The sequence below is a fragment of the Hesperophylax consimilis genome, chromosome 9, assembly GCF_061612785.1.
Source record: "Hesperophylax consimilis isolate HC1 chromosome 9, BYU_Hcon_1.0, whole genome shotgun sequence".
NCBI lineage: Eukaryota > Metazoa > Arthropoda > Insecta > Trichoptera > Limnephilidae > Hesperophylax > Hesperophylax consimilis.
Window position 1 is genome coordinate 4,158,813 of NC_142844.1, and position 27,593 is coordinate 4,186,405.

Consider the following 27,593-nt stretch of genomic DNA (forward strand, 5'->3'; position numbering starts at 1 on the left):
TTAACAACATGATAGTTGTCCTCTTCTGTTGATCACAATTTGTTCAAAAATGAAACTTTTATTTAAACTTTATTTATTTTATTTTAAACATTTAACGGGAACCTTCAACTATCAAAAAATAAAATGGCGCTGAATGGCCATTTGATGACCTTGTCACTTGTGGATTTCTTATGTGTACATGGAGCTCTAAATGCATAAAGCTAGTTCTGAAGGTTAAGCTTTTTCATCTCCTCTCTTTGTCTTTCCAGGCAAATAATTGAATTAAACAGTAAAATAAATCATCTAGTATCAGTGAGAGGTTTAGCATAGAAATTTTAACTAGGTGTAACAAAAATGATTTTGTTCAGGTATTCCAATGGATTATGGATTTTGAGTGTCCTGTAAGTGCCACAAATGACACCTCGATCTGATTAGTGTATTAACTTAGTCCATCCACCAAAAATGAAGGAAGAAGGCACGGAAAAGCTAGCAACACTCACCATCATGCCAAGCGTTCCATATGACGAGGTGTTGGCGTGCGGCCATGAAGCGTGGGTTGATGTGCAACGCGATGTCGGGATGCGGCCACAGCTGCACAGAGCTCTGCAGGTTGATGTAGAAGGCGTGCGGGAGCAGCTTCACGCGCCCCGCCACCACCAACTGCTGGCCGCGCCCCAGTCCTCGCTCTAGCACTGCACACGCTGGGTTATCCTGCAAACAAAGAGACACAATCATTCTTTCTTCATCATTGAAGTTACATAAATACACAACTCTGGAAAGAGAGCCACCCAATGATGGGATAACCCTGAGTGCCAGGGTAAAATGACGAGCGCCACAAAATGATGATCTGTAATTTGTACCGTCTAAGCAGATAATGTGTTTACGTTAATATATATAAACATCACATGTGACTATGTTCGTACAGGCTAATCTCCGAAACCGCCCAACCGATTTCAATGAAATTTTGTGAATGTGTCCAGCTTGAAACATAGGATAGTTTTGGACCCGATTGATGGCGCGGTTGTTGAGATCTAAAAAAAATTGTTTTTTATTTGTTCAGCTCTATCATCCAAAAATACATACAACCACAAATTTTAACTTATCTACACCCCCCCCTCCTTTAGTTGCTCCTTTACATTTCTTCAGCTGTGATTGTTTTCTGCTCCAACAGCGGCATGTGTCTCTTGAGGTGACAGTGTCCTATTTGTGAGTCTAAGGCCCACTTTTTCAAACGGCCTTCGCATTTGACGTTATCATCAAATAGGCAAACACCATTATTTTATGCTTGCCATTTCGTAATGAACTCCTAACTGTCGAATCACAGTCCTTCAGCTTGATCATGCTTCACAGCTGATCAAACAATCCAAATTAGTTTATATTAAAAGTGAGGTTATGTTTACCCAGACGAGTTGCTGTACAGTCTGGATGTCGCCGGGCTGTGCGGGGTGGCTGGGTACCATGGGAGGTGCGGGGCGACCCGAGGGGTAGGAGGCGCAGCGTCCCTCCACCACGGAGCCCACGCGCAACCCCTCCCCGCGGACTTCCACACCTGACACGCGTCGCAGGGGCGTGCGGAACATGAACTGGCAGAAATGGAGGCTGTTGATCTGAAAATGCATTAATTTATCAGAATCTGTCACTAAAGATATAATATAACATTGTCATTGTCGTCTAAAAGAGCAGAATGAATATCTGTAATAAATATGTTCAAATCAATAAATCGTATCAAATTTATATTGAAATTTACCTCTATTACAAGTTTAGTACTAAACAATGGAAAAAACGACATTTTATGAATATTTGGTAGATGGAAAATGGATAGATAGATAAAGGCTTGTATGGTTACATTTTCTTTTTGACATTGTGTTTTCGCCAAAATGATGAAACGTTGGTGTTTTTCAAAATTTTATCCATAACAAGCTGTAGTCTACCACGCTTTGCTGTGGCTCAGTCGGCCTGTGCGGATAGAGAAACAATAGCTCGTGTTGCTTTTATGTCCAACAGAAGACGCTCTTTAAAAAAAAAAAGCATAGGTATATAAAAACACACGCATATTCGAATACAATTTTATGTCAAAATTTCAAAGCAATCGGTGAAAAACTTTCGGGGTTTTAAGATTTTGAAGAAACAAACATTTTTATTTATATAGGCAGATTTACTCTGCCTGAAATGATGTTTTTAAATCTTAATCTAGATGGATATAACTGGCGCAATGGTAATATTTTGAAAATTCTTCAAATTAGTCAAAAGCAATGAAATTAGTTAAGTGATTAATAGTTTAAATAATTTTATTGTCCAAAGTGTAATTACATTTTGTTAATTTTAGTACAGTTCTCTTTTTGAATTTGGTTTAAAACAAACAATATTGTAGAATAAATGTAAACGTCAAACTCTCGGCCTAATGTTATTGTTTACATGCGGTTTCAATGGATACGGGCCGATCACAACGTTGCCACCTTGTTTTCGACAAGCTCACAGCGAATTTATCGGGTAAGTTTGTACGTCACATTAAGGATTATTAGTATGGGAAAAAAAGTTAGTGCACTTTACCCCCGGACACCCTGTATTAAAAAATATTACTAGACAAAAACCTTTTAGCTCTGGAAGCCAATAGATTAAAGCTAAACAAAGGCTTTTAAATGATGGGTACCTGAATAAAGAATGAGTCATCGGCCACAAAGATATCTATTTTGAAAGGCTGTCCGCGCTGCAGTGGGAAGGTGGTGGGCGCGGCTGTCTCCTCAGTACCCCACGTCTTGCGCAGCCTTGAGTTGCGCACAACATAGCGCTGCGACACACGCGGGTTCAGGTGCAGTGCAATGTCGCGCTCGCCCTTCTCCTCCGCACACAGCAGATTCACAGAAAACCTGCAATTTAGAATGCAACTTAGAACCTGTCGCAAACAAAGAAATACTTGGAAAAAAGACAACAATTTAGAAACATGCCATGAGTGAACCTTTAATTGTTACTGGAATCAACTAGCACAGTTTTTTTTGTTATATTACAAGTAAATAGCAGTCAATGCAAGACTGCAAAACTAACGAAGCAACCAACTATTTTCCCAAGGGTTACAAAAGGATTGGAGTGCAAGACAACTCTGAACATATTTTTATATGTCAACTTATTATATTTCTGCAGTAACAGCAACTGTGTCCGATTGTTACTGACACTTTACTCTTTTCGCACCAGCCCCACATGCTATGTATTTGAGATTGGCTCATATTCTGCTAGCACAAATACTTTAAAAAAACCTTCAACCATTATTCAAAGGTGTGTATTCCCTTCAACGACTGGTCCATAAAATTTAAGTAAATAAACTAATTCATACCTCTCACACGAAGGAAGGATGTCCCCTTGCACGGTGACCACTAGTCCAGGCCCCAACTGGCCCAGGTCTCCTGCGTACTTCACATCTGAAGTGTCCACCTCATCCTGGAAATAAAAAATTATAACTTTAAAACAGAAAACAGCAGACTAGTGACTGTAAAACCCCTCATATTATGAAGAATGCTGTGACAGAAATGGAACAGAGAGGGAGAGAATTTTTTTTTATAGATAACGATTGAAAGAAACTGTTCTCTGAAACTGAGACTCCTGATCTAGTTACTCTAAACAAGATTAAAACCTATTTGTCAATATTCATTCGGCATTATATAAAATTAATTAATTATTATAGAGCGAAGACGGTTTACTTATACGACCACAGGCCAATTGTGCTACCTCCCATTTTACTTCATTCCTTTAACGTGATCCTTTTGATTAATATTTAAGGTGACCATTTTTTTTCAAACGACAAGTTCTCAGATTTTTTCATTTTCATGAAATGGGAGATTCACGAGGGTGGCTATCGAATTCTAAAAAAATTTGGTAATATTTTCATATTCCGCTTACTTCTTAATAAAATCTGCAAAAATTATTTTAAATAAAACTTCATTTTAACTTGATTACTACAAGAAAGAACTGATTACATTGGCGAAGATTGTAAACGATGCATTGAAGTGCAACATATTTTTTTCAATAAAAATTGTAAAATTCTCATGTTTTGACTGTAGTACGATGTGATATTAGTCGAAAGGTTCCGCTTTGATCTAAATTTGCAAAAAAAATGTATAAAAAAACCTAAAATAAGAACCTTATATCACATTATGTATTTTTGCATGTTTTTCTATCTCCCTCAACGAAAATAGTTGTTACTTGTAAGCAGAGATGTGCTTTATTTCAAATAAATCCATTTCAAATGGAAATGCAAAATGCAAAATGGGTATTTTCCATTTTGCATTTTAAATGCTTTTCTAAAAACCATTTTGCATTTTGCATTTTAAATGCTTTTCTCAATGCATTTTCCATTTTAAATGCTTTTTTGCAACATTCCTCCTACTATCTCCACTCATCTTTTTTTCATAAGCCCCAAATATCAGTCAGTCCTCAACCTCGCTATGAGAGATAATTTCCATTTGTCAAGTTGCTCCCTGGTAGGAGCCCTGGCAATTGAGTGATACCATTACAAAACATACTGATTCAAATACTGAACATGTGGCTATGACGCTGTAATATTAAATGTTAGATAGCAGTTTCTATGTTTTTACGTTGGCAACATTAGTCCCGCGCAAATTTTTTGTGGTTTCATAATCTGTAGTTGTGGTGTTTTTGGATTTACCATCATGTAATATGTTTGTTCTACATTGATTTCCATTATAAAATGACAAAATTGTTTAAAAATTCTATAATTATTTTAATTGTTTGACCTGAGAAACCATTTTGCATTTTCAATGCATTTTGAAAATAGGTATTTTGCATTTGAAATGCTTTTCTAAAAACCATTTTGCATTTTTCATTTTCAAATGGAAAAGTTTTGACCCATTTCCATTTTGCATTTCAAATGGTTTTGGGTACCCATTTTGCACATCTCTGCTTGTAAGTAACTTTAAGTTTTATTTCAATAACTTTGATTTTTTCATTTGCCTTCCCGGATTTTTTTTTGATATTGGGAGATGAGGAGGCATAACTGATTCTCATTTAGAAGGCGAGAGTGGCCACCTTTCTGAAGATGCATGGTGCTATATAATAATAGTAGTGCACTGGTAAAACCAGTATGAATGGTCACCTTAATTATAATATTCGTTCATTCCATTGTTCTATCCAATGACGTTACAATGCATAAATAGACTTGTTATTGTCTCAAATTAAAAAAAAAATATGGCTAGTAAGAAACACTCCTTATGTTTCCAGAGAATTCTTAATTCAAACGTTGCTCATGTATGTCAAATAAATATTCAAAGGATATAATATTATGAGTATGAACAAATTAAATAATATATATATAAGCCCGGGCAGTGTTTTCATATTTAAAATACAGAATGCTGTATGAGACAACATGCTGCCAGTAGGTTTTCTTTCTTCTAATATGTGTTACTACATTCGCATTTCATTTTTTCTAACGGCGTTGAAAATTTTCAGGAAACAATAATTGTAGTTTTTAAACTAATAAATAATTTGGGTGTATTCATGAATTAAGTGTTATTCCTTTGCTTTTTCCATTGTGTGCTATATATATCTATATATATATATATATATATATGTATATATATATATATATTTTTTTTTTTTTTTTTTTTTTTTTTTTTTTTTTAATTATTGTACGACAGACAGGTAAGTCCAATTATGGTACAATTTTATTAAAACTAACAATACATGTACATATATTTTTTAAAACATGGTATAGTGATATTAAACACATCTATATCCGCTGGTAGGGCATTTAGTAAGGTCATACCTCTTGTCATGCTATGTCGGGCAATGACATCTGTCCGACCCTGCGGTATACAGAATAGGTCGTGGCTACGATTTCGACAGTATTTATCAGGAACGAATAATCCACAGCATGACAGGAGATATGGGCAATCGATAAGGTTTTTTAGTAACTTTAATTCAAATACCATGAGTCCGGCATTACGCCTAGTCTCCAGGCTTTGGTAATTTGTCTCCTTTAGCAGTTCCACGTGATGCATGAATTTCGGATATATTCCGTATGATCGCATGTAAACATACCTTAGGAATTTTTTTTGAATTTGTTCAATCATATTTATGTATTTAAGTTGATAAGGTATCCAGACAGTACTGGCGTACTCCAGCTTGCTTCTGACCACTCCGTTGAACATGGAGGTCATTGCTTCTTTGTTATTGAATTGTTTGCAAGTTCTAATTACAAAACCAAGAGTTTTGGAGCAAGCCGAGGTAAGCTGGACTATGTGGTTTGAAAATGTCAGCTTGGGATCAAAGATCACCCCAAGGTCCTTGATGATGTTTACGCGTGTAAGTACTTCACCATTCATTCTATACTGGCAGAATACCGGATTTTGTGAACGACTATAAGTCATAACAACGCATTTTTTAATATTGAAGTTAAGTTTATTTTCTACCGACCATATCATGATTGAATCGAGGTCGGCCTGCAGTTTTGAATAATCATAATCTGATTCGATTTCCTTCATCAGTTTCATGTCATCTGCGAATAGTAGACATGAGCTGTGACGTATACAATCCTGAATGTCATCAATCAGAATGAGGAATAACATGGGACCGAGATTCGATCCTTGAGGAATTCCTATCAGAGCTGCGAACTTATGGGAGTCGTATCCATTTATATTTACATACTGACTTCTATCTTTTAAATATGACGCAAAAAATGTCAGTAAGGGTTGATTAAAACCTATTTTATGCATCTTTTTTATTAGAATATCGTGATCTACTCGGTCAAATGCCTTTGCGAAGTCCGTGTAAATTACGTCCGTCTGATGCCTACAGTCTAGGCCTTGTGCTACCCGTCGAGAGAAAGAGAGTAAGTTGGTTACCGTTGATTTCTTCGGTAAGAAGCCATGTTGATTACCTCTTAAGAAAGGCGTGATTTGTGGACTGATTTTATCACAGATAATCATTTCAAAAATTTTTGGAATTGTTGACAGTACTGCAACTGGTCTATAATTTCTGACGTCAGTCTTTTCATCAGCTTTGTGAATGGGGCTGACCCTCGTTAGTTTCCAACACTGTGGAAATGTGGAAGACATGATGCAGAGATTAAATATGTACGCAAGGGGAACACAGATATTTGGAGAGATTTTTATAATTATTGAAGGAGGAATACCGTCCGGACCAGTAGCCTTATCAGGTCGGAGATTCCGGATACAAGTTTCTATTTCCTGGATGTTGGTCAATCCGAGTGAGATATCTCCAACGTTCCAGGGTGATGCTGTTGGGAAATTGGTTTCAAGTTTAGGGGTTACTTGACTATAGACGGAATGAAAATAGTCAGCAAACTTGTTTACAATTGTGTTAGGGTTAGTAAAAGTTACGCCTTCCTCAATCAAGGATGTTGGTGAGGTTGGGTTAACTTTTTGTGACCTAATATAGTTCCAGAAAAACTTTATGTCGTCTTTGATCCCATTCTGTACATTTTCCATGTATTGTTTTTTAGCAAATTTTATTTCAGATTTTAGCTCGGATCTACTCGCTGAAAATATCAGATAATCGGATTGCTTTTTGTGCAATAGATATCTTTTTCTGAGCGATTCCTTTCTTTTCAGTTTATCTATAATGCTCTTATTGAACCATATCGGATATACATCGTTTGTGATGTTGGGTTTGTTATTTGGTATACATAATTCAAAAATACTAAACAGTACATTGTTTAAATATTTCACTGCTTCGTCTACAGATTTTATGGTGTACAAAAATGTCCAATCAAAATGCGAAAGAATATTATTGCACAGTTCTATGTTTGCTCGCTTATAATTAAATTGGTGGAAATTATAATTGTGGAGCGAAGGCGGGGGCCCGCGGGGGGCGCGGCGATCGTTTTGGCGGGGTCTTCGTCTGCACCGAACCGCTCTTGATAGGCGCGCGGAAATATCCAGCGTCGGGTGATGCTGGTCTTCATTCACCAGTGGTTCCTCGCTTCTCATCACGTCACACACATTTATATTGCTAAGGATAAGATCGAGAATGTTATCGCTACTGTTCTTCACTTTATTGTACTGCGTCAGTCCATTCGAGTTTGTGAAATACGAAAAATCAGTTAAGACGTCTTCGGGTCTTATATATATATATATATCATGCAAACATTTTCTCACGACATTGACAGCCTTAAACAGCAATTATTTGATTATTTTGTGTTATTTTAAAAATTATTAATTTAAAATAATATATATATACTTATACATATATTATTTTATACTTGCAGTACGTTCCAGAGTGGACAATACTCTTAGTATCTCTCTGGTGTAAGACCACCATTCAGACTTGAAACGTTGCTTGAAATAGCTTTAGCCGTGTTTGGTGACCAGATCAGAATAGTCAGGTACTCCCCCATCTTCCTCCTACCCATCTCCTTACCCTCCCGACTACCTTCAGCCTCCCAATATACCCCAATTGGGGATGCCATAGTCTCACTGGCTCTGGACAGTTGGGAGCGGTATTCACATAATTCTTTATTTTTTTTAAATGACCCACGAGGGCATTTTGGCAATTTTTATGAAATTTAGTTAGAGGTAGTACGTGACCTTATGTGACGCTTGATAGTTTAGTGCTAAAGCTACAAAATCGAAAGCACGACAATTAGCTTTTCTTTTGCTTGCCACTTTGAGATCTCCAAAGCGTGCCTATATGTATTGTAACGTCATCGGATCTCTCTGAATTATCTAGAATACCACATCAACTCACATAATAATATAGTAATATTGATTGTCTTGATTTGGATTGACTAGAATGCCTTGAATTTCTAGAAAAACTTGCTTGCCTCGCTTGTTCCGTAAATTTTGAACTTTTACAAAAATGTTGGGTGAAGCGCTCCATTACTGCAAAGTTTTTTTTTATATATTGTAAAAATTGACAGAGAATCGATCTGATGAACAAAATAAAATAATGTATCTACCAACCTAATACAAAAGATTTTACTGACAGGCATTTGAAATAGGAATTAAAAAATTTTAGAATAACGTATTTTAAATGCTGAATTTGTTAATTTAGAATAATGAAATTCCAATGAGATTGTTAAAATTATATTAGAGTGTACATAATTATTTAATATGGTAACTTCTAGTAAGATTATATATTTTTATGGTTATTTTATTTAAAGTTTTGCAGAGAGAAATTTTGCTATTATTTTACATGACAAGTATCAAAATTGGTTGGGAATGGGGTTTGCAAAATGGGGTTTGACCCAAGTGTGCAAAATTTCATAAATCTCGCAATAAAACTGTAGATTTGTAAAAAAACAGATCCACGCCGCCCGCCTTTCTTTATATAAATAGATAGAAGATAGATATTAATATTTTTACAACAGTGTATATTTCCGAAATAACAACAAACAAAAAATTGAACATACTAAACAAATATTTCTTTCATTCCTTAGTATTTTATTTATTAATAGCTGTACCCCGCCTCCCGTGGCTGTGGCTCAGTCAGTCTGTGCAGATAGATAAAAAAATAGCGAGTGTTGCTTTTAAGTCCAATAGATGGCGCTTTTAAAAAATAAACACGTTTTTACCTGTTACAGTTTTCATCTATACAGGGTGTATCGGCACTAACCCGACAAACTTTAACCAGCTATTCCTTAGCACATTTGGAGTAAAAAATGTTATGTACACTTTGCTGTCCGGTAACATTTTTTTTCTTTTAAAAACAAAAAATAAATAAAATTTCCACACTCCGCTACTGCCCACAGTATAGGGGTAAAATAATTGGCAACGCCGCGCTACTGTCATCTCTTTCACACATATTCTGTCTCAAGTCCCGTGTGGTTCCCGCCACCCCGTCTCGTATCAGTGGTCAGTGCTGTTTTGGGAGTTCGCATGTCATCAAGTTTCTAGTTTCGTTTTTGTTTTGTTATCTAAGTTTTTACTGTTGAAATATGCCCCTCAATTATCCACCTGCCGAGCAAGCAGATATTGTTTTTGTTTATGGATTTTGCAATGGAAATTCACGAGCAGCCGTAAGGGAGTATCGCATGAGGTTTCCTGGAAGACGCGTCCCACACCATGCTACCTTTGTCCAGGTTTGTACCCTATCAATTGTTTATTGAAACTATTTACATTCATTGATAATGCCAAAAAGCGCTTTTGAAATTTAAACTGGGAACATTAAAAACATAACAAGGGGCCACCAACTTTAAAAATGTAAATTGTACTTTAGGTGATTTGTGTTCAGTGGTCACTAAACGGCGTTTTAAAAAGTTAATTAATTTTAATCTCTAATAAATGCATCATTCACTGCAATTGAATTCACTCCCTTTCTCACCATGGGATTATTTAAATTACTTGAATTCAATTTCACCCCTGTGAATCCAAGATATCAACCGTACCTAGTTAAGAAAATTATAATTTAAAACACTTTGTTATACATTTTACTATAAAAAAATGAAATAAATGAAGAGAAAACGTAAGTTTTCTGATATGTGCCTAAAATAAGTGTTCTTTAAAAATAAAATGAGTGAAAAAGCCCGCGATTGTTTATTTGACATTATTACTGAGCTGAATAATAAAAGCAGTTGTTATTTGTTGTTTTGTTTCAGATGTATCAACAATTGCGTGACTGTGGCATCGGACGGATTGAAGGCGCCGGCGGAGGACACAACATCGTTCCTGTGGCAGTTGAGGAGAGAATCCTGAACTTAATTACCGAAGACCCCACGCTGTCCGTGCGTCGGGTCGCTCTGATGATAGGACACAGGGAACACATGGCGGTATGGAGAGTTCTGAAGAAGCACGGGCTCAAACCTTTTCACTATAGGCGCTGCCAAGGCCTCATGGAGAATGACCACTTTTCCAGAGTCGTGTACTGCAGAAGAATGCTGCATAATGTCATAAGAGATGCAGACTTCATGAAAAACATATTGTTTACCGACGAAGCACAGTTCACTAAAACAGGAGTGCTAAATGTGCACAACTTGCACCATTGGGCTGAACAAAACCCCAAGCTTGTTCGGGAGTCGTCGAGCCAGGACAGATTTTCCATCAACATGTGGGCAGGAATCCTGGGAAATCAAATACTCGGTCCAATCGAGTTGCCTCCCAGACTAAATGGACCGATGTATTTGGAGTTCTTACAAGTGCAACTGGGCGAGATTCTGGAAGATGTGAACCTCGAATTACTACGGAGAATGTGGTTCCAGCACGATGGAGCCCCACCACACTATTCGATTGCCGTGCGGAACTACTTGGATGTCGAGTTTCCTGGTCGTTGGATAGGCCGTGGAAGTCCGGCCATTGCTTGGCCACCAAGATCACCCGACCTGACCCCCCTGGATTACTACCTGTGGGGGGCTCTCAAGGAAAAAGTGTATGCTAAGCCAATAGCCTCAAGAGAGCAACTGCTCGAACGAGTGATGGAAGCCGCTGCAGAAATTAAAGCAAATCCTGCAAACTTAAATAATCAAAATATAACAAGACTACACGCTTGCATCGAAAATAATGGTAGTCACTTCGAACAAATGCTCCAATAAAAAAATTAACATAAACTACATGTCCGCATTTTCATTTATTATTTATTGGTAAAATTCTCACAATGTCATTCATTTACACATCAATATTACCTACATATCAATATTTAATAAAATCTGTAGAAGAGTATGCCCGTCGGCATTCAACAAGTTTTTCGACAAGTGTGTCGAAAAGCGTCTTCTCTCTTTCCTACACACTAAATATTAATGGTTAAAAATGAGACGACTGATGCTTGTAAGCGCGCCAATACGTAAAAACAACGAAACTCGAATAAGAATTGCCAGGTGGGTTTTTTAATCGCTTTAATCTGACTTTAAACAATAATTAAACACGTAAAAATTATTTAATATAATATTACAGTACAGTACTTTGAACCTTCGCAATAAATTTATTTGATTTTAAGTTTAGTTTGTAGAACTCCATTTCAATTTAGAGATTTTTTTTATTTTAACAGTCTTATTAAAAAATTTATAAAAACAGTGTGTTTATAAACAAGTTCTGCTAGTTGTAATTATTATTACGCGTGACAGCTGTTTCACCTTCTGACGGCATTATCAAACTTTGGTAAAGCCACTTACAGACGACGTAAGTGATAACTTTCTTTTTTTATTATTCTGGCTTTATTGATTTCCGAGTAAATTGTCGTAAATTATTATTTGCTAATCCCAATATTATTTGCTAATGCTAATAATTAAGTGAAATTTTAAACAATGCAATAATAGGATTATTGCATTGTTAATTTCACTTAATGTCGTTGGTATTTCCAACTGATGACTCAGGGGTTTATTTCCCTGAATAATTAAGTATTTTGGGGTCTAATTATTATGCATTTCATTACATCCGATAATTTAAACAATTTTTATGTTGAATTGGGGTAAGTTTTATGGCTAAGGGAAGGAGTGGAAGGTGAGGAAGTACCTGGATATTCAGATCTGGTCACCAAATACGGCTAGTCATTTCAAGCAACGTTTAAATTCTAAACCTGGATATTCAGATCTGGTCACCAAATACGGCTAGTCATTTCAAGCAACGTTTAAATTCTGAACCTGGATATTCAGATCTGGTCACCAAATACGGCTAGTCATTTCAAGTAACGTTTAAATTCTAAACCTGGATATTCAGATCTGGTCACCAAATACGGCTAGTCATTTCAAGCAACGTTTAAATTCTGAACCTGGATATTCAGATCTGGTCACCAAATACGGCTAGTCATTTCAAGCAACGTTTAAATTCTAAACCTGGATATTCAGATCTGGTCACCAAATACGGCTAGTCATTTCAAGCAACGTTTAAATTCTGAACCTGGATATTCAGATCTGGTCACCAAATACGGCTAGTCATTTCAAGCAACGTTTAAATTCTAAACCTGGATATTCAGATCTGGTCACCAAATACGGCTAGTCATTTCAAGCAACGTTTAAATTCTGAACCTGGATATTCAGATCTGGTCACCAAATACGGCTAGTCATTTCAAGCAACGTTTAAATTCTGAATTAATTAATCAATTACGAAAAAGCGTGGGGTTAAGAATATTTTTTTTAAATTATAGTTGTAATTTATTGTCGATTTTTTAAAAAAATTGCGATATTTTAAATAAAATTTAATAATTATTGTTTAAATAAATTAGCAATCTGGCAGCATTCATTTGCAGGTGGTCAATCCAATGCAGTCATGACGTTTGTGTGAGTGCTTTCCTTTGTCTCAGTGTGTTGCGCAGCAGTTTTATATGAACCGTTTTTTGATTCATCGGGATTGTTTTTAAAACTATACATTCTTTGTACCTTCAAATTAGTGGAAATAAACTTAAGTGTGTCAAGCTGCTCGTTATATTCCGGTAATTCTGGAAGGCTTTTAACATAAGCAATAATATTCATAAATCACATTCCGCGAAGTTGTAAATAACTAAATTTATTAAAAAATATACGTTGTAGGATAGCCTAGCAAGTAACATTTTGACAGAGCACTTACGGTGATTTAAAAAACAACGGCGCTGTTCAAATAATCCAATTATTATTATTGATAAGTACCTAAGTGAGGAAAATTGTTTTTAAAAGTGCTCAGAATTATTGGACTTCGATTATAAATTCAGGAAATCTACTAATTAGTTTCTTAGTTTCAAAATTAGACTATTTAATACGTGAAACGCGTAAGAGGTGAAACCAAAGCATTCCAGAGGTGAAACAATTTAGATACAAAAATAAAACTGATGTGTACAATACAAGAAGACAATCAGTGATTCGCATACGAAAAATGTGAATAATCATTATTGTTAAATAAAATATTTCTTTTCTGGTACTGGATTATGTAATACGGGCTTCGTTCGCAGCAACACGCGAGAGTTGCGATGTTGCTTTCAAATTTTGACAAAGGATAAAACAGTGGTGACATGTGGTGAAAATATGTTTAATTAATTTTTTATTAAAAAAAAACGTTACCGGACAGCAAAGTGCACATAACATTTTTTACTCCAAATGTGCTAAGGAATAGCTGGTTAAAGTTTGTCGGGTTAGTGCCGATACACCCTGTATAATATAGGTATATAAATACACACGCGTATTCGAATGTAACGTTGAGTCAAAATTTCAAAGCAATCGGCGAAGAACTTTCGGAGATTTAAGATTTTGAACAAACGAACATTTGCACAAATAAGCATGTCAAGTTCTAAACGTACATTATGCCGAAAAACGATTATAATTATTTTAAAACATACCTAGTAGGTACCTACCTGTTATTTATGATTCAAACCATTTAAAAAAATGAATTTCGAATCATTATTTAATTCGACAAGTTTATCAAGGTGATACATGGTTATTTCAATACTACCATCAGAACTTAAGTATTATGTTACGAAAAAACTACGCAACCCAAAAGGGGGCAATTGAATTAAAGCTGGTTTGAAGATTTCAAAAAATCTGTCTTGTAGTGATATTTTCAAGTTACAAGGATTTTGTCGTCACGAAAATCTACGCAAGGAAAACATTACAAAAAAAACTGTGAATGTGGATAGGGGTAAATGAGGAATAATAATACGACCATAAATAAACCACCCACGTTACGGCAAAACAATGCAACCCTGGATTTCACGTTTTTTTCGTAACACGGCAGAACGCCAGACAATCCAAATTACAGTCTGCAATACCTAACCATTTAATTTCGTTGACTGAACAAAATAATAAATATTATATTAAAATTATTATGGTATTACCTACATAAATGGCAAGATCTTCGGGACGCAAATAATTTTGCTCCTCAGTCGGTAGTCCTTCCCTCTCTTCCTCCATTATACATTCTTTCACCATTCTCTTGCAAAACTAATAATCAGGAACGTGGTTCTAACCGTTCTCCGTCGGTATCAAGGTAATTATTATTTTGAGTGCAGTCTACTACTGTAGAAGAGAGAACAGATCAACAGATCTGTCATATCAAGGATGACTTTCTGGCTATATTATTTTGTTAAAAAAATAACTGAACAATAAACCGTTTGTCGTTACATAAATGAGAGAATTCATATTCTAAATTAGGTAGATTTATAAAATTAAAATTCTTATCGTAGAAAACCTCCAATATAAAAAAGCTACAAAAGCATTGAACACAAAAAAAACTTAATGCGCCATCGTCTTTTATTTTCGACTTTGACCCAAAGTGTTTCGACACAAGTGTTTTATAATAATAAAATAAAATATAAGGTATTATATTCAGAAAAATCAATATAGGTATATATAAGAACTATGCCTTATAAGAGTCCATTTTTTTAATCCTTTTTTTTCCTTCGATTAGCAATGTCAACTTAACCACAGGGTGGGGTGGGTAAAAAATACGAAAAAAATGACTCGTGTAAACAATGCAGTAAATTGAGTGAGCGCAGTTCAGTTTGGAGAAGTAGACATATCGTCATATCTTTCTTAGATTTTTTTATTTATGTTTTACAGCTTTCATATCAATTTCGTACGAAAGGAAAAAAAGTTCATTTAGCAAAACAGGATAGATCCTGTTTAGTCACCTTTAGTTAGAACTAAATTAAATATGAAATAAGGATTGACATTGCATACTTTGTAGTTTATCAAAACTCGAATTTTCGACTCGTCCACTTTTTGAATTAATTACATAATGCAGTAACAATTAGCGGTTTATCATAAATGTATTACAATTATAAAATAATTAAACGGTCTGCCAACCCTAGTCAGACACCGGTGTAGTCATAACGCGCGTGCGCTGTACACCCCCTTCCCTCCCCCATTCCTTTGGGAACTATTTACAGAAGATCAAGTATATTTAGTGACTTGTGACTTGGCTAGAATCTGCAATTCTTACGCCGCATGGCTTCGTACTCCACATATACCCAAGAAACTAATTTAATTGACTGAGCGTAGCGAAGTCCTGTTTTCCCTCGACCATTTGGCATTTCATCTGTCTGTAAATGTGTTAGATACTACATTTTTATCTCGCCAGAGTTTGCAGGATCGTGCATAAATAAACCACTCATCGTGATTCCTACTACGAGCAGTCAAATCGGAATAATTAATATTACGATATCTAACGGCCTGAAGAAAATTTGAAAAAAGAATCGGCATTTATGGTAACATTTCTTTGGACAAATTTTATAATTCTTTATTTGAAATTAAAAAAATGTTTTGAATAAATATTTATGGTTTATAATTAAGTGGGTAGGTGTTTAAGTACCTACTTACAAATCTTACATATGATTTCAGAGGAATTTTTGGTTTTGATTTATTAAATAAAAGAAAATTAGAAACATAATTTATTGAACGCGAGGTCCACTGTTCACAGAACTTACTAGTAATTTTAAATGTTCATGTTTCAGTTAGGATTCCAATTAAAAAATATAAAGTCGCATTCACACTATGTAGGTACTTATGTGTTAAATAATTTGAAGGTGGCCACTTTCGAGCCTAACTAACAGCAGCGCATAAATAAACCAGCAGCAGCGTGTTGCGACGATGAATATTCCTAATTCACTCTAAAAACTAATTAACGAATTAAATGGCGTCCAACGTGGGGAAATTGAAATGTAGATACCATAGACTAAGATACCATTAATCTCACGGATAAATAAGGGTAGAATTATTGATTAATTTTATGTCGACCTTTTGTATTATGCTGTCACTATATACTTGAAATAAAAAATATAAAATATTTTTGTTGTTTGTTTTTGGGGTGTTATGCCGTGTTGCGCTAACTCCTTCTTTAGCCGACGTTTCGGACAGCGTTGCAGTGTCCATCATCAGGGCAGATCCGGTAGATCCGAAGATGTGTGACACTGTGATGTGATATGAGATCACACATCCGAAGATGTGTGATCTCACATCTTCGGATCTACCGGATCTGCCCTGATGATGGACACTGCAACGCTGTCCGAAACGTCGGCTAAAGAAGGAGTTAGCGCAACACGGCATAACACCCCAAAAACAAACAACAAAAATGCTTTTGGCCGTGAAAATCTAAAAACTTACCCAATATAATATATGTTCATCATTTTTATTTATAGACGTGACGTTGTCGCATTCTTTGACGTGGGAGACATGCATTTATTTTGGAATGAGACGTTGAAACATTCAGTGCCGGACAATTATTAGAAAATACATGGCGTCCCACTCTTTTATTAATGGATTCATAATCGTCTCAAAATATTTATTTAAAAAAACTAACCCTCCAAATGACGATGATAGAGAAATTTCTATAAAAAAACATCAGTGAGTATAACTTTTCTGCAAAGCGAAAAAATTCAAACGAGGTTAGAATATTATTGACTTGTATCAATGTGCAAAGAGTCGCAGCGAAATATTACAAAAGTCTTATATAAACAGTTAGTACCTAGACGTAGTTGGTAGACGCGTAATGTCAATTACTGCGACTTGACAGCTCGTAACGCTCATGCGCTATGGCGGAATAAACAGGTACTATCATGTACGACTACCACCTTGACAGGATTGACCGGACACGAAACACACTAACAAATTTACAGACAAACGAAATGCAAAGTGATCGAGTCAAAACATCAAAACATGTGGGATTGCACCACCTTCCCCGAGATCAGAAAAATAAACAAAACAAAAAAGGATTTCGCTCCGCTCAGTCAAATGTAAATTCTCTTGACACGTTTTGGAGTTGGATTGTCTTTTGACAGTGACGGACATATATATAATGGAGTTATGCCTGTTAGTTCGATCATCTCCAGAAAAGTTCCCACAGAAAAACTCAACACATAAAGACGCTACAAGGTTCACGGAAAACTTATTAATCCCAAAAGCAAAAAAAACTATATTTCAAAAAGGACCACACTACACTTTTATGTTTTATTTACATACATTTGTTAACATGTAATTATTGGGTTATGTAATATAATGTGTATTTCTTGGGTTAGCTGGAAGAAATATGATATAACCTATAAGCTATACCCTTTGTACTCTGTATTTTTGTGCAATAAATGTTTGGCTGGGGATGTTGAGATTTTTCATACATTAATTTGATTTCGCGTCCTGTAGCCTGCAGCATAATATACTGGTTTGCCCCTGGCAGAGTTGACAGAGGACACTCTTCGACAATGTGCTGTGTGGTTTTAGGTTAGAACATACCTACATATATATTATCTAGCGGCCGTGACGGAAGCGGATGCGGTTGTTGTAAATAAATACTTTTCCAGGAAATCGGGAATCTTCACTGTGAATTCCAGATTTATTTAATATATCCCATGCTCAATTCCATTTAAATGGACAATAAGACCGGACCTGTGGACATCCATGCCCCATGCCGGTCTTATGCTCGTGTAATTACCTGTTAACGCGCTGATAATACCTAACAGTCCTGTCCTAACACATCGCCCCTGAAATTATTTTTTCATAAAAACGGTTTTAAACAAAAATACAAACCATCCGAACATTATTGATTACAGGCGCCTACGGGTTTTCAAGGAGTCAACATTTTACTCGCGCCGTTTGGCCCAGGGCCGACTTTGCCTACACTATATTTTGAATTCGCAAATGAAATAACATTGGTAATGTAGCAAAAACCTGAATCATTTTGTGGCGTGCGCCATAAAAATACCATATAAAAATTCGTCAAAGTGAGCATTTATTTACCTTTGTAATTACTTACGTTAATAAAGCCTCTCTTGCGGTCAACAAAGTAAGTATTACTGAAGCCATCTAAACAGAGATCCTAAAACAAAGTAGGTGGGTTTCTGCCATTTTACGTTTGAAAGTGTTGAAGTCCTATGTTCATAGTTTGACGAGCGAAAACTTTCGAAGGGTCAGCAAATTAATGAACGCTCGGTAGGTAGGTACTTACTGAACGACGCCCCCTTAATAACACTATGACCACACCTGAACTTTGTAATAATTAGTAATTTAAATAAGGCTCTATCAACAGATCTATTCTGATAATAATCGCAATGTGTTCAATTATGACTTGTTTGTCGTGTTTCCCAGCCGCGGTTTGCGGTGGGCGACTGTGTTTACTCACTCAGAGGTCAGAGGTTTCATGAAGTCGAAAAAAATATTTAACTAATTGACTTACACAGTGTCTGGGCAGAGGAAGGCAGAGAGAATAAAATAACCCTTGCTTTGGAACACAATTTTCTCCTTTACAGTCACACATCTTTTCATTTGGGTAGGTACCCTCTTCCAATGCACTGGAAACTGACAAAGTTTCAATAGTAATAATATTTCGTATCAATGGTAATCGCATGATAACATGCGCTGATAAGGAAGTTGATTCATATCGGGAATTATGTAGGCTGAAGGAAAGTCTAGTGTAGTCATGGTGCAGTCTAGATCGAAAACTGGAACCGAAATATTCTGACGTCTATGATTGACTAACTATATCTTCCAATGAAAAACTCTGAAAGTCTACGGAATAAACTTTCAGAGTTTTTCATTGGTGGATAGTATAATAAGTAGGCTCCGAATGAGAATTTTACTGTCTGTATAGCATATCTACGTTTTTTACGACCAATTTGTTTCATACAAAAAGCCCGAAGATATCGATTTAGTGAGTGGTTTATTTAGGGTGCAGTCTTTCGTCGGGAGCAGTGGCGACAACCCGTAACTGCAGGGCAAGCGTGAGTATTGTTGCAATTTATTTTGAAATCTAAACATTATGGGAAGAACATCGTAGCAAACTGCATGGTTCTTTGAATTCAATATTGACAATGACAATGAGTTATCAGTAATTGTTAAGAAAGAATATAAAATAATGGATGAGTCAATATTGGTTTTTTTACTGGGCTAATATTACAATATTATATGTAACAAATTAGTAACGTTTGATTAAGGAAGTATCAAGTTACCAAAAGATAACTAAGCATATATTTTTTGCGTTAGCTAAAAGGTTTATTTTTGTATTTTAATGTGTTTATTTGGGTGATGTATTTATTGGCTCAGACTTATTATCTAACGATCAGCAGTTAGCTACCAATGATCTTAAAACTCGATGCCTTCTGCCTCGTTTAGAACTAATACCCCCCTTGATTAGTTGTCTCTCATAGCGAGATAATCCACTATTCTTTTATATTTCAAATGCAACTCTACCAACCACGCGACCATTTGTAAACCATACGACAAAGGTCATTCAACATTACCAAATTTTGAAATCTAATCTTCATCTTCCGTGTCAGTTTAATGAGCTTTATTTCAGTTTGATGTTGTCACAACATTTTCTCCTCAAATTTAGTTTTAGATCTCTATTACAAAATAATTTTTAAAGGTGTTCGTAGCGGCGTTTTGCGATTGTTTCGTTCCTTTCCCATAATTCCGAAGCACAAATGTATTCGCGCCACTACACGAACCTCTTTATTAAAGATGGGTCCCATAATTAATTTGTCCCCAATACAAGTACCCACTGTTGTATTTCAATTGAGATATAGATTGAGTTATAATATTGACTCGCTATTGATTACAACATTCGACTGGCGTACAGGACTTTTCGAAGCTGTTAGGAAAGACTAAGCTTACCTAATAGGAACCTGATGATATAACTGTTATATATATTAAAAAAACATAATATATAATATCTTGCCGTTTTTGTCGAAAAGTGACGTTATAAATTATTTTTAAACGTTACCCCACACAAAACTAGTGGGCATCGGCCACTGCAGATTTCTTGGCCCATGACAAATCGAACAATAGATCCGTGCAATGAATAATAAAATATTTTTACACAATATTGAACCTAATTAGGTAAGCAGCCTCCAACTATGAACAATGGCATGTATATAATTAATGGTTACCGCGTGCAATAATATATAAATAAAAAATAAATGTTCATTTGTTCAAAATTTCAAACGAGTCGTGCATAATACGATGTGCACAAAACTTTGTTTTACCATTCTACTGGTGGTATCGAGACAGCTCGGCCGGCCGAAAGATGACATGAACGAGACAGATTACACTCCTAATGGCAAATCACGTATTGGATCTCCAAAGCGTGATTTATACATAGATAACTCGTCCGGTGCTATATCGGCGCATGCGCGAATCGCCTTGAAAGCAAGTGAATTTTGCAGAACTTTAATCATGCGCAAACCAGTGCGTATAGAATAGATTCGTTTAGGGATAATTTACAATGTTAGCGCTACAACATTCACACATTGGCAACGGTTTCGCGAGATCGCGGGGTTCTAATAAAAATATAAATCGTATTGTAGGAGGTTTTTTTTGCCAACATCTACAGTTGGTCAGCCCTGCCACTTTTAGTAGTCAATAGAGGTTTGACAACACGTCTGTGTTGGCATTTGATATCATCATCTTGACACATTTTTAAAACTCTATTGACACCAGTATTATTGACTCAGATAATTTATTTATAACCGGTTAGATAAGCGTTAAATTCTTTGATAGTTTAGTATGTATGTACAAACAATATGTACATACTAGCATGTTGCTAGCACTTTATACACAATAATGCGACAGATGTGGAGCAAAATCTATGCGTTGGAACAATAAACCATTTCGATTATTGGGACTTGTAAAATTAGACTATTCTAAATAAGAACCTAATATTAAAAAGCTTTACGTACATAACATAAAACAATGTCGAAATCAATCATCCAAGTGCGTTGTTAACAAATACTAAAAGTTCCTGTTCTTATAAAAGAAATAATAAAATGTCCCCTTGTCAATATTTTTTAAGCTTCAGTAATAATATTATGAAAGTTTACCTAAATTATCATAGCTTACAACTTGTGAAAATTATGGAAAATCTTTCAAAATTAGAATTTTTAATGAACAGTTTTGTTTTTGAAATTCTTCTCCAGTAGTAAGCTAATAAGGTAGATGACACAATCTCGCATTGTACATTGTAAATCAAAACATGCTAATTTCGGTTGTCTGTGAGGTGCGTTAGTTATTCCTGCGTGAAATTATTTCTGTGAGACATCTGGCTCAATGAACTCAAATTTGCTTTGAATTTAAGTGTCATTTTCAAAATTGGAACAGTATCTTTGAAGAATTCAGACAAGGTAGGTACCTACATTTAATATAACATTTTTAACAGAAAATTATTTTAATATGGAATTACAGTCAATTAAAAAAATATATACATATATTTATGAAAGTACACTTTCTAGCTTAAATACCACTATTTTTTACACAATGTCGATTTCTTAGTTAAGATAATTTTCAAAGCCCGCCAAAACGATTGTAATCTGACGTGGTACGATTGACGTCATACCTTTTGTCAAATATGATTCAAGATTTTAATAACTTTTTTAATAATTTTAACAAATAACACATCTGCCCTGATGATGGACACTGCAATGCTGTCCGAAACGTTGGCTAAAGAAGGAGTTAGCGCAACACGGCATAAAACCCCAAAAACAAATAACAAAAATACCTTTTATCGGTTAACAGTAAGGTCAATTGGACAAATCAGAGGGCGTTTAAGTCTCTTACGGTTTTATTCGTTTTCAAATGACGATTTACAAATTCTACGTGTACAATAAAACTTATATTTTCAGAATCGGCGTTTGTTGATCTATATGAATATGTGTTATAAGTCATAATTTTTTTCACTCAAGTTCCTTATTTCCATCTTCAAAATTGGAAGTGATTTGTCGAAAAATCATTCTCTAAATAACAATTGCCCGAAAAGTTGACATTTGTAAAAGAATACTTATAGCCTGTTCAGATTTCCTCCTATTCAATAGCAAAGGAGATGCCTGCAGCCAGCATTACAATTACAATGGGTTTAAAGTGCAGTTTCCTTGAACCGCTCTTTGTAAATACATTTCAAAGTGGAATAAGTACGATGTACAAGTACCTACCTATTATAAAATGCCGAACTCTTGTGATTCAGTTTGCTGAGAATCCGCTAATCATATCATACTCTGCTCAACTACATATATAGATAATAGTCATGATGCATGCTAACTTGTGACTTTGCAATCACCTTGACAACAGTGCATATAAACTGTTAATGATTTTTAATGAATAATTATCACGCTGGCACAGTTTTCCACACGCTAAACAGGTTTAAGAACGTAAGAACCCGATTGTTTCTGTAATTTGCTAAATTACACCGCTTTTCACGCTGCGTATTTTGACGTGGAAAATGCCACGCTTTACATAAGCAAGACCGCCTTCAACAAAAAATAAACTAATATCTGTACTGTAAGTGCAAGATATGACTTTTATGTAGTATTTTTTCATTTTCGGGAAATCGACATGTTACATTTAATCAGTTTGTACATAAGTATTATATAGTAAAGTAAAACCAATTATGGATTTCCTCCTTGTGACTTAAACTGAGACAGCATAATATGGAATAAGTTATTTAAATAAATTATACAAAACAAAGATTATATTAAACGAAAAATTTACAAAACAATACATTTATAGCCATGGAGAGAGGTTGTAGGTATAAATCAAATCATAATAGAGATATAAACTATAAACAATAGAGACATAAACATTATTCACAAACCATCAGAGAAATATTTTTTTATGGACCTCTTGTATTTGGTAAGTTCGGAACTGAAAATATCAACCTTGGATAATACGCTATTGTAATTATTGCATAGTCTGTTCAGGCAAGAATTCTGCTTAGAGTTCGTTTTGCTTTGATCAACCCTGAACAGTACACAAGAGCGTGTTGAACGCGCATGTACATTGAATGGAATCTTGTTTAGCAACTAACTATAACTGTTAAAAAGTGTTTTAATACATAAAAAGTCAATTACACCATGATCAAAGGTTTCAAAATTAGAAATAATTCAAAATTATAGATACACTAGCTGACGTGTACCCCGGCGTTGGTTGGTGTTATGAATGGTTAGGAGTAAAGTTTTTAGGTTGTAAATTCTAGTGTACCTGAAAACTGGGTCTATTTTTAAGGTGGAAATAATATTATTGTACACAATTGAAAAGTTTACTTTTAAGTTTTGTTTCACTTCATGGTGCGATGTCTTCCTCGGGCGTCCCCGATTTCCACCATTATCCACGATATTCCACATTGTTACTTACTCCGCATCTCATTCCAGTGTAGAGATAGTGCGTTAATTCTTTCTCGGGCGTCCCCGACTTCTTCTACTATTAAAACCATTCTCTAAATACTCCCGACACTAATAAGAACAAATTTTCAGCGAAATCGGTCCAGTAGTTTAGAGTCTATATAGGACAAACAAAGAAACGTTCATTTTTATACATAGAAACAGAAATAAGTATAAGAATTCGTAGATCATTCATGTAATGTAATTTTATTTTATTTCATCTGGACTCTGAAATATCTATAAAATATTTTATATCTTGCATGATTTGATTGATTAATTAAATTAATTGAGCTGAAAGCTGTAAGTAAGGTTAAAAAAATATTTTTATGGATTATCTAGGGATCTACGGAAGCTGACTTTTACATTTTTAAAGAAAATATAATTCGCGGATTAGTTCCTACCGTACACCGGGAGTATGTACACTGTACAGTGTTCACGGTACAGACTTATGATGCAGACTTCTGGGTGAACACTTCATAAGACTGAACACTTCTGTCTGAATATAATGAACAAGCTTCAAGTGTGAATAAATAGAAACCTGAATTCGAAATAACGTATATTGTTGTATTGATTTTGCTCTCCTGAAATGTTTTATTATTGGAATCTTAACTATAATACCTAATATATAATCTGTGTTCTGAAGTAGCAAAAAAGACATAAAAACAGATTTTTAAATTGTCTGAAATTTCTAGGCTAACACAACTATTTTCAGCAAGCGGCGTGATTATCATCATCAGATATGGATCTTTAAAATACCCATCTGATTAAAAATAATTAATTTGATTTGATCTAATTTTGTCATTAGTTCAACAAGAAAAAAAATTAACCCCGTAAAAACAAAGTTTCAAGTTCAACTATAGTCAATTTTAAAACTGGTTGAGTCATCTCAATTTTAGAACTAGTTGGCCGGCTAGTAAACAATTTATTTATATATACATAAATATATTTTTTTGGTTTGACTGGGGATTGAACGTTCCTCCCCAGGGACTGACTCTCCAACTGCTGTGAACTTTAAAACTTGCCACCAAAAGTAGATAGAATACATTGACATCGACAACAACTGTATCTGCAGAGTTTTACCTTTCGGATGTCGGGAAGGGGGTTAATTTCCACTTCCAAGATCTGTATTATTTAATTTAGGAAAAAAAATATAATTTCAAATACATCACTTAAAAAGGGGTAGAAAAATAGGTATTAAGACCGTAGAATTAATTTCAATCGGCTTTTTCTGTGATATCAACAGAATAAAATACATTATTTTTTGTAATTAGAACAGTTAATTCATTGTAGAATTCCATTAATCTTTACCTATGCAAAAATTCAAATCACAGGCGAAGTCGGGTAATAAAACTATTGAGTTTAAGTAGGTACCTACTCATAGGTCCTTCCATAATAAAACTATACCAAATTACCTACTTAGTTCGTTTTGAGTGTGCCCACACGATAAAATAACTAGGTTATCCGTAACTTATCCAAGTAAGTAGGTACTAAGTTGCTTTTTGCGTGCTTTACAAGTTACAATCCATCTTGTGTTTTTCCAGCAGATGGTAATTTAGATATTTCTTTTCAAATAAAAAACAAACATTACTTACATTTTATTTTACTAAAAAGCCTCAAACATCGAATAATTGTATAGATATATTTATTACAAGCTTAGGACGAAGGAAAAATAAAATATTGATAGTCAATCATAAGTACCTAATAATGAAAAATGTTTTATCCTTAGCTGTAATAAATAAACAAACATTATCTAAAAAAATGCAATATACATAATATTTCCATTCTATTAAAAATTCAATCACTTAAAATTAAAAATTGTGTCATGTGAAAAATTTATTCGAGTGAATTTGCACAACAAATTCGTGGTCAATATTTAATTTAAGTTGGAATGGTGTTATGACGTTGTTGCTCTGATATCATAATCCATCGTCGTGGTCCGAATCCGGAAGATTAGTTCATCATTCGATGTTTTAAATATAAAAGTAACGGATTTTTAGATTATTACCATCATCGCCATTTAGAAATCGGTCTCTGGCAGGGATCCAAGCAATTTCATTATTCTACATTATTTATTATGGTTGCGCGAACCATTGCGTAATAATTTATTTTGCCGCAACCATGTAGACACTAGATAGATATTAATTATACATTTTAAATGAGCATGCCTGCATAAAATTAAAAAGTATGTCCTACCTACATATTATAAACAGAAAACAGCTGATGGCACAATAACAATGACAGTACCTACGCACAGATGTATAGAATTCTGGTCTTACGGATCTGACATCTTCTTCGTCCAATATCTTCTGGACCTCTTCCTGGGTGGCCTTCTTCTTCCGGAAGCAACAGACGCCGTAACCATGGCAACAGTCGTCAGCCTCCTCCACCTGCGGCGCTAACGGCGTGACCGTGGGGCTCATCACGTCGGACACTTTCTCCTTTGGCGAGAGATGTTAATATAGCGGGTGTAGGAGCGGGCCCGCCCCGGGACGTCCATTCAGCGTACTACAGGGGACGATGCCGCCCAACAAACAAACAGAAAGGGCGCGGCGTATAGACTTATCATAATAAAATAATATACAACTATACCACGAAACTTCGCAATCAAACAAGAAATCTGTGAACTACCGTATCTAATCACAGTAGGTACATCTGTCACCGTGACACACTTCACAATCTGGAAGTCATAACGCGGCGTTTGTTCGCCGTGTGAATTCCGCCCGCTGAAGCGTAGAGATTCGCGATATCTGGCCGCAGTGTTTGCTTGGGCGGTGCGCCCAGGGCGGGGGCGGGAGCGGGAGGGGAGACATGTCGGCGCAAACACAGCTGACGAATTGACGTGCCTCACAAGACATCAGAATTCGCCACATATTGTGTTTAAAAAATAAGATGCTCATTAAATTTGGTGGTTGAACCCATATTGAACTTAAATCAGGCCATTCCTGAAGCCCAAAAAAATTGAAACACATAATAGGTAGGTACCGGCATCTACCTCATTTATTTATCAGCAAAAATGATAGTATAAAGGGTTGGTACTTGCCTAAGAAGGAAAAAATAACATTAAAAAAAAAAAGTTTGTTGGCATAATAAATATTTATTGTTTAGATTCATACGGAATAATAAATTAAATATCGTGGAAAATAAACAAACCAATAATAATCATTTTGCAGTTCGATTTGATAACTAGAAAATAAATAATTCCTACATTTCAATAAAACGTAAAAAAAAAACATTAGATTTTTGTCACGTGCGCTGTATTTTGACAGGCCACTGACAGCTGTTCTAGGCAACTCTAAAGTGTAATAACGTAAATACTATAGTAAAAAGGTTATCCCTACCAGAAATTCATCCTCGATTGCTTCCCAGGCATCGTCTATCTCGTCTTCAAAAGCCATTTCACTTCATTGACCAATTTATTACGAACTGACACTTTATTTGTTTTCATATACCGGTTACGTGTTTCTTATCTTTCATTGGTAAACTTTAACATTGGATGACACTGCACTTGTAGAATAACAAAACAATAATCTCTAGTCCATGTTTTAAAGACACTTTCTTATTTAATTTCACTTTTATGTACGATATTCAATACAAGGCAAGAAGGCGGTGACAGTTTTAGT

The 27,593-nt window shown here is 35.2% G+C and overlaps 1 protein-coding gene across 3 annotated transcripts in view; it reads right to left on the reverse strand.

Annotated features, from left to right (window-relative positions):
• The window catches only part of LOC149420809 (32 kDa beta-galactoside-binding lectin-like), a 33,105-nt gene extending 5,512 nt beyond the window's left edge, over positions 1 to 27,593 (reverse strand). The window contains exons 1-5 of one of the 3 annotated variants that reach the window (XM_089635564.1): positions 27,312 to 27,593; positions 3,308 to 3,411; positions 2,630 to 2,846; positions 1,380 to 1,586; positions 480 to 690 (exon numbers count right to left, since the gene is read on the reverse strand). In XM_089635564.1, coding sequence (XP_089491690.1) covers positions 480 to 690; positions 1,380 to 1,586; positions 2,630 to 2,846; positions 3,308 to 3,411; positions 27,312 to 27,368 — 796 coding nt within the window. In that variant the 5' untranslated portion in view covers positions 27,369 to 27,593. Of the gene's footprint in view, positions 1 to 479; positions 691 to 1,379; positions 1,587 to 2,629; positions 2,847 to 3,307; positions 3,412 to 14,680; positions 14,972 to 26,249; positions 26,702 to 27,311 lie in introns of those variants that run through there. The other 2 variants (XM_089635562.1, XM_089635563.1) reach the window with 2 other exon arrangements.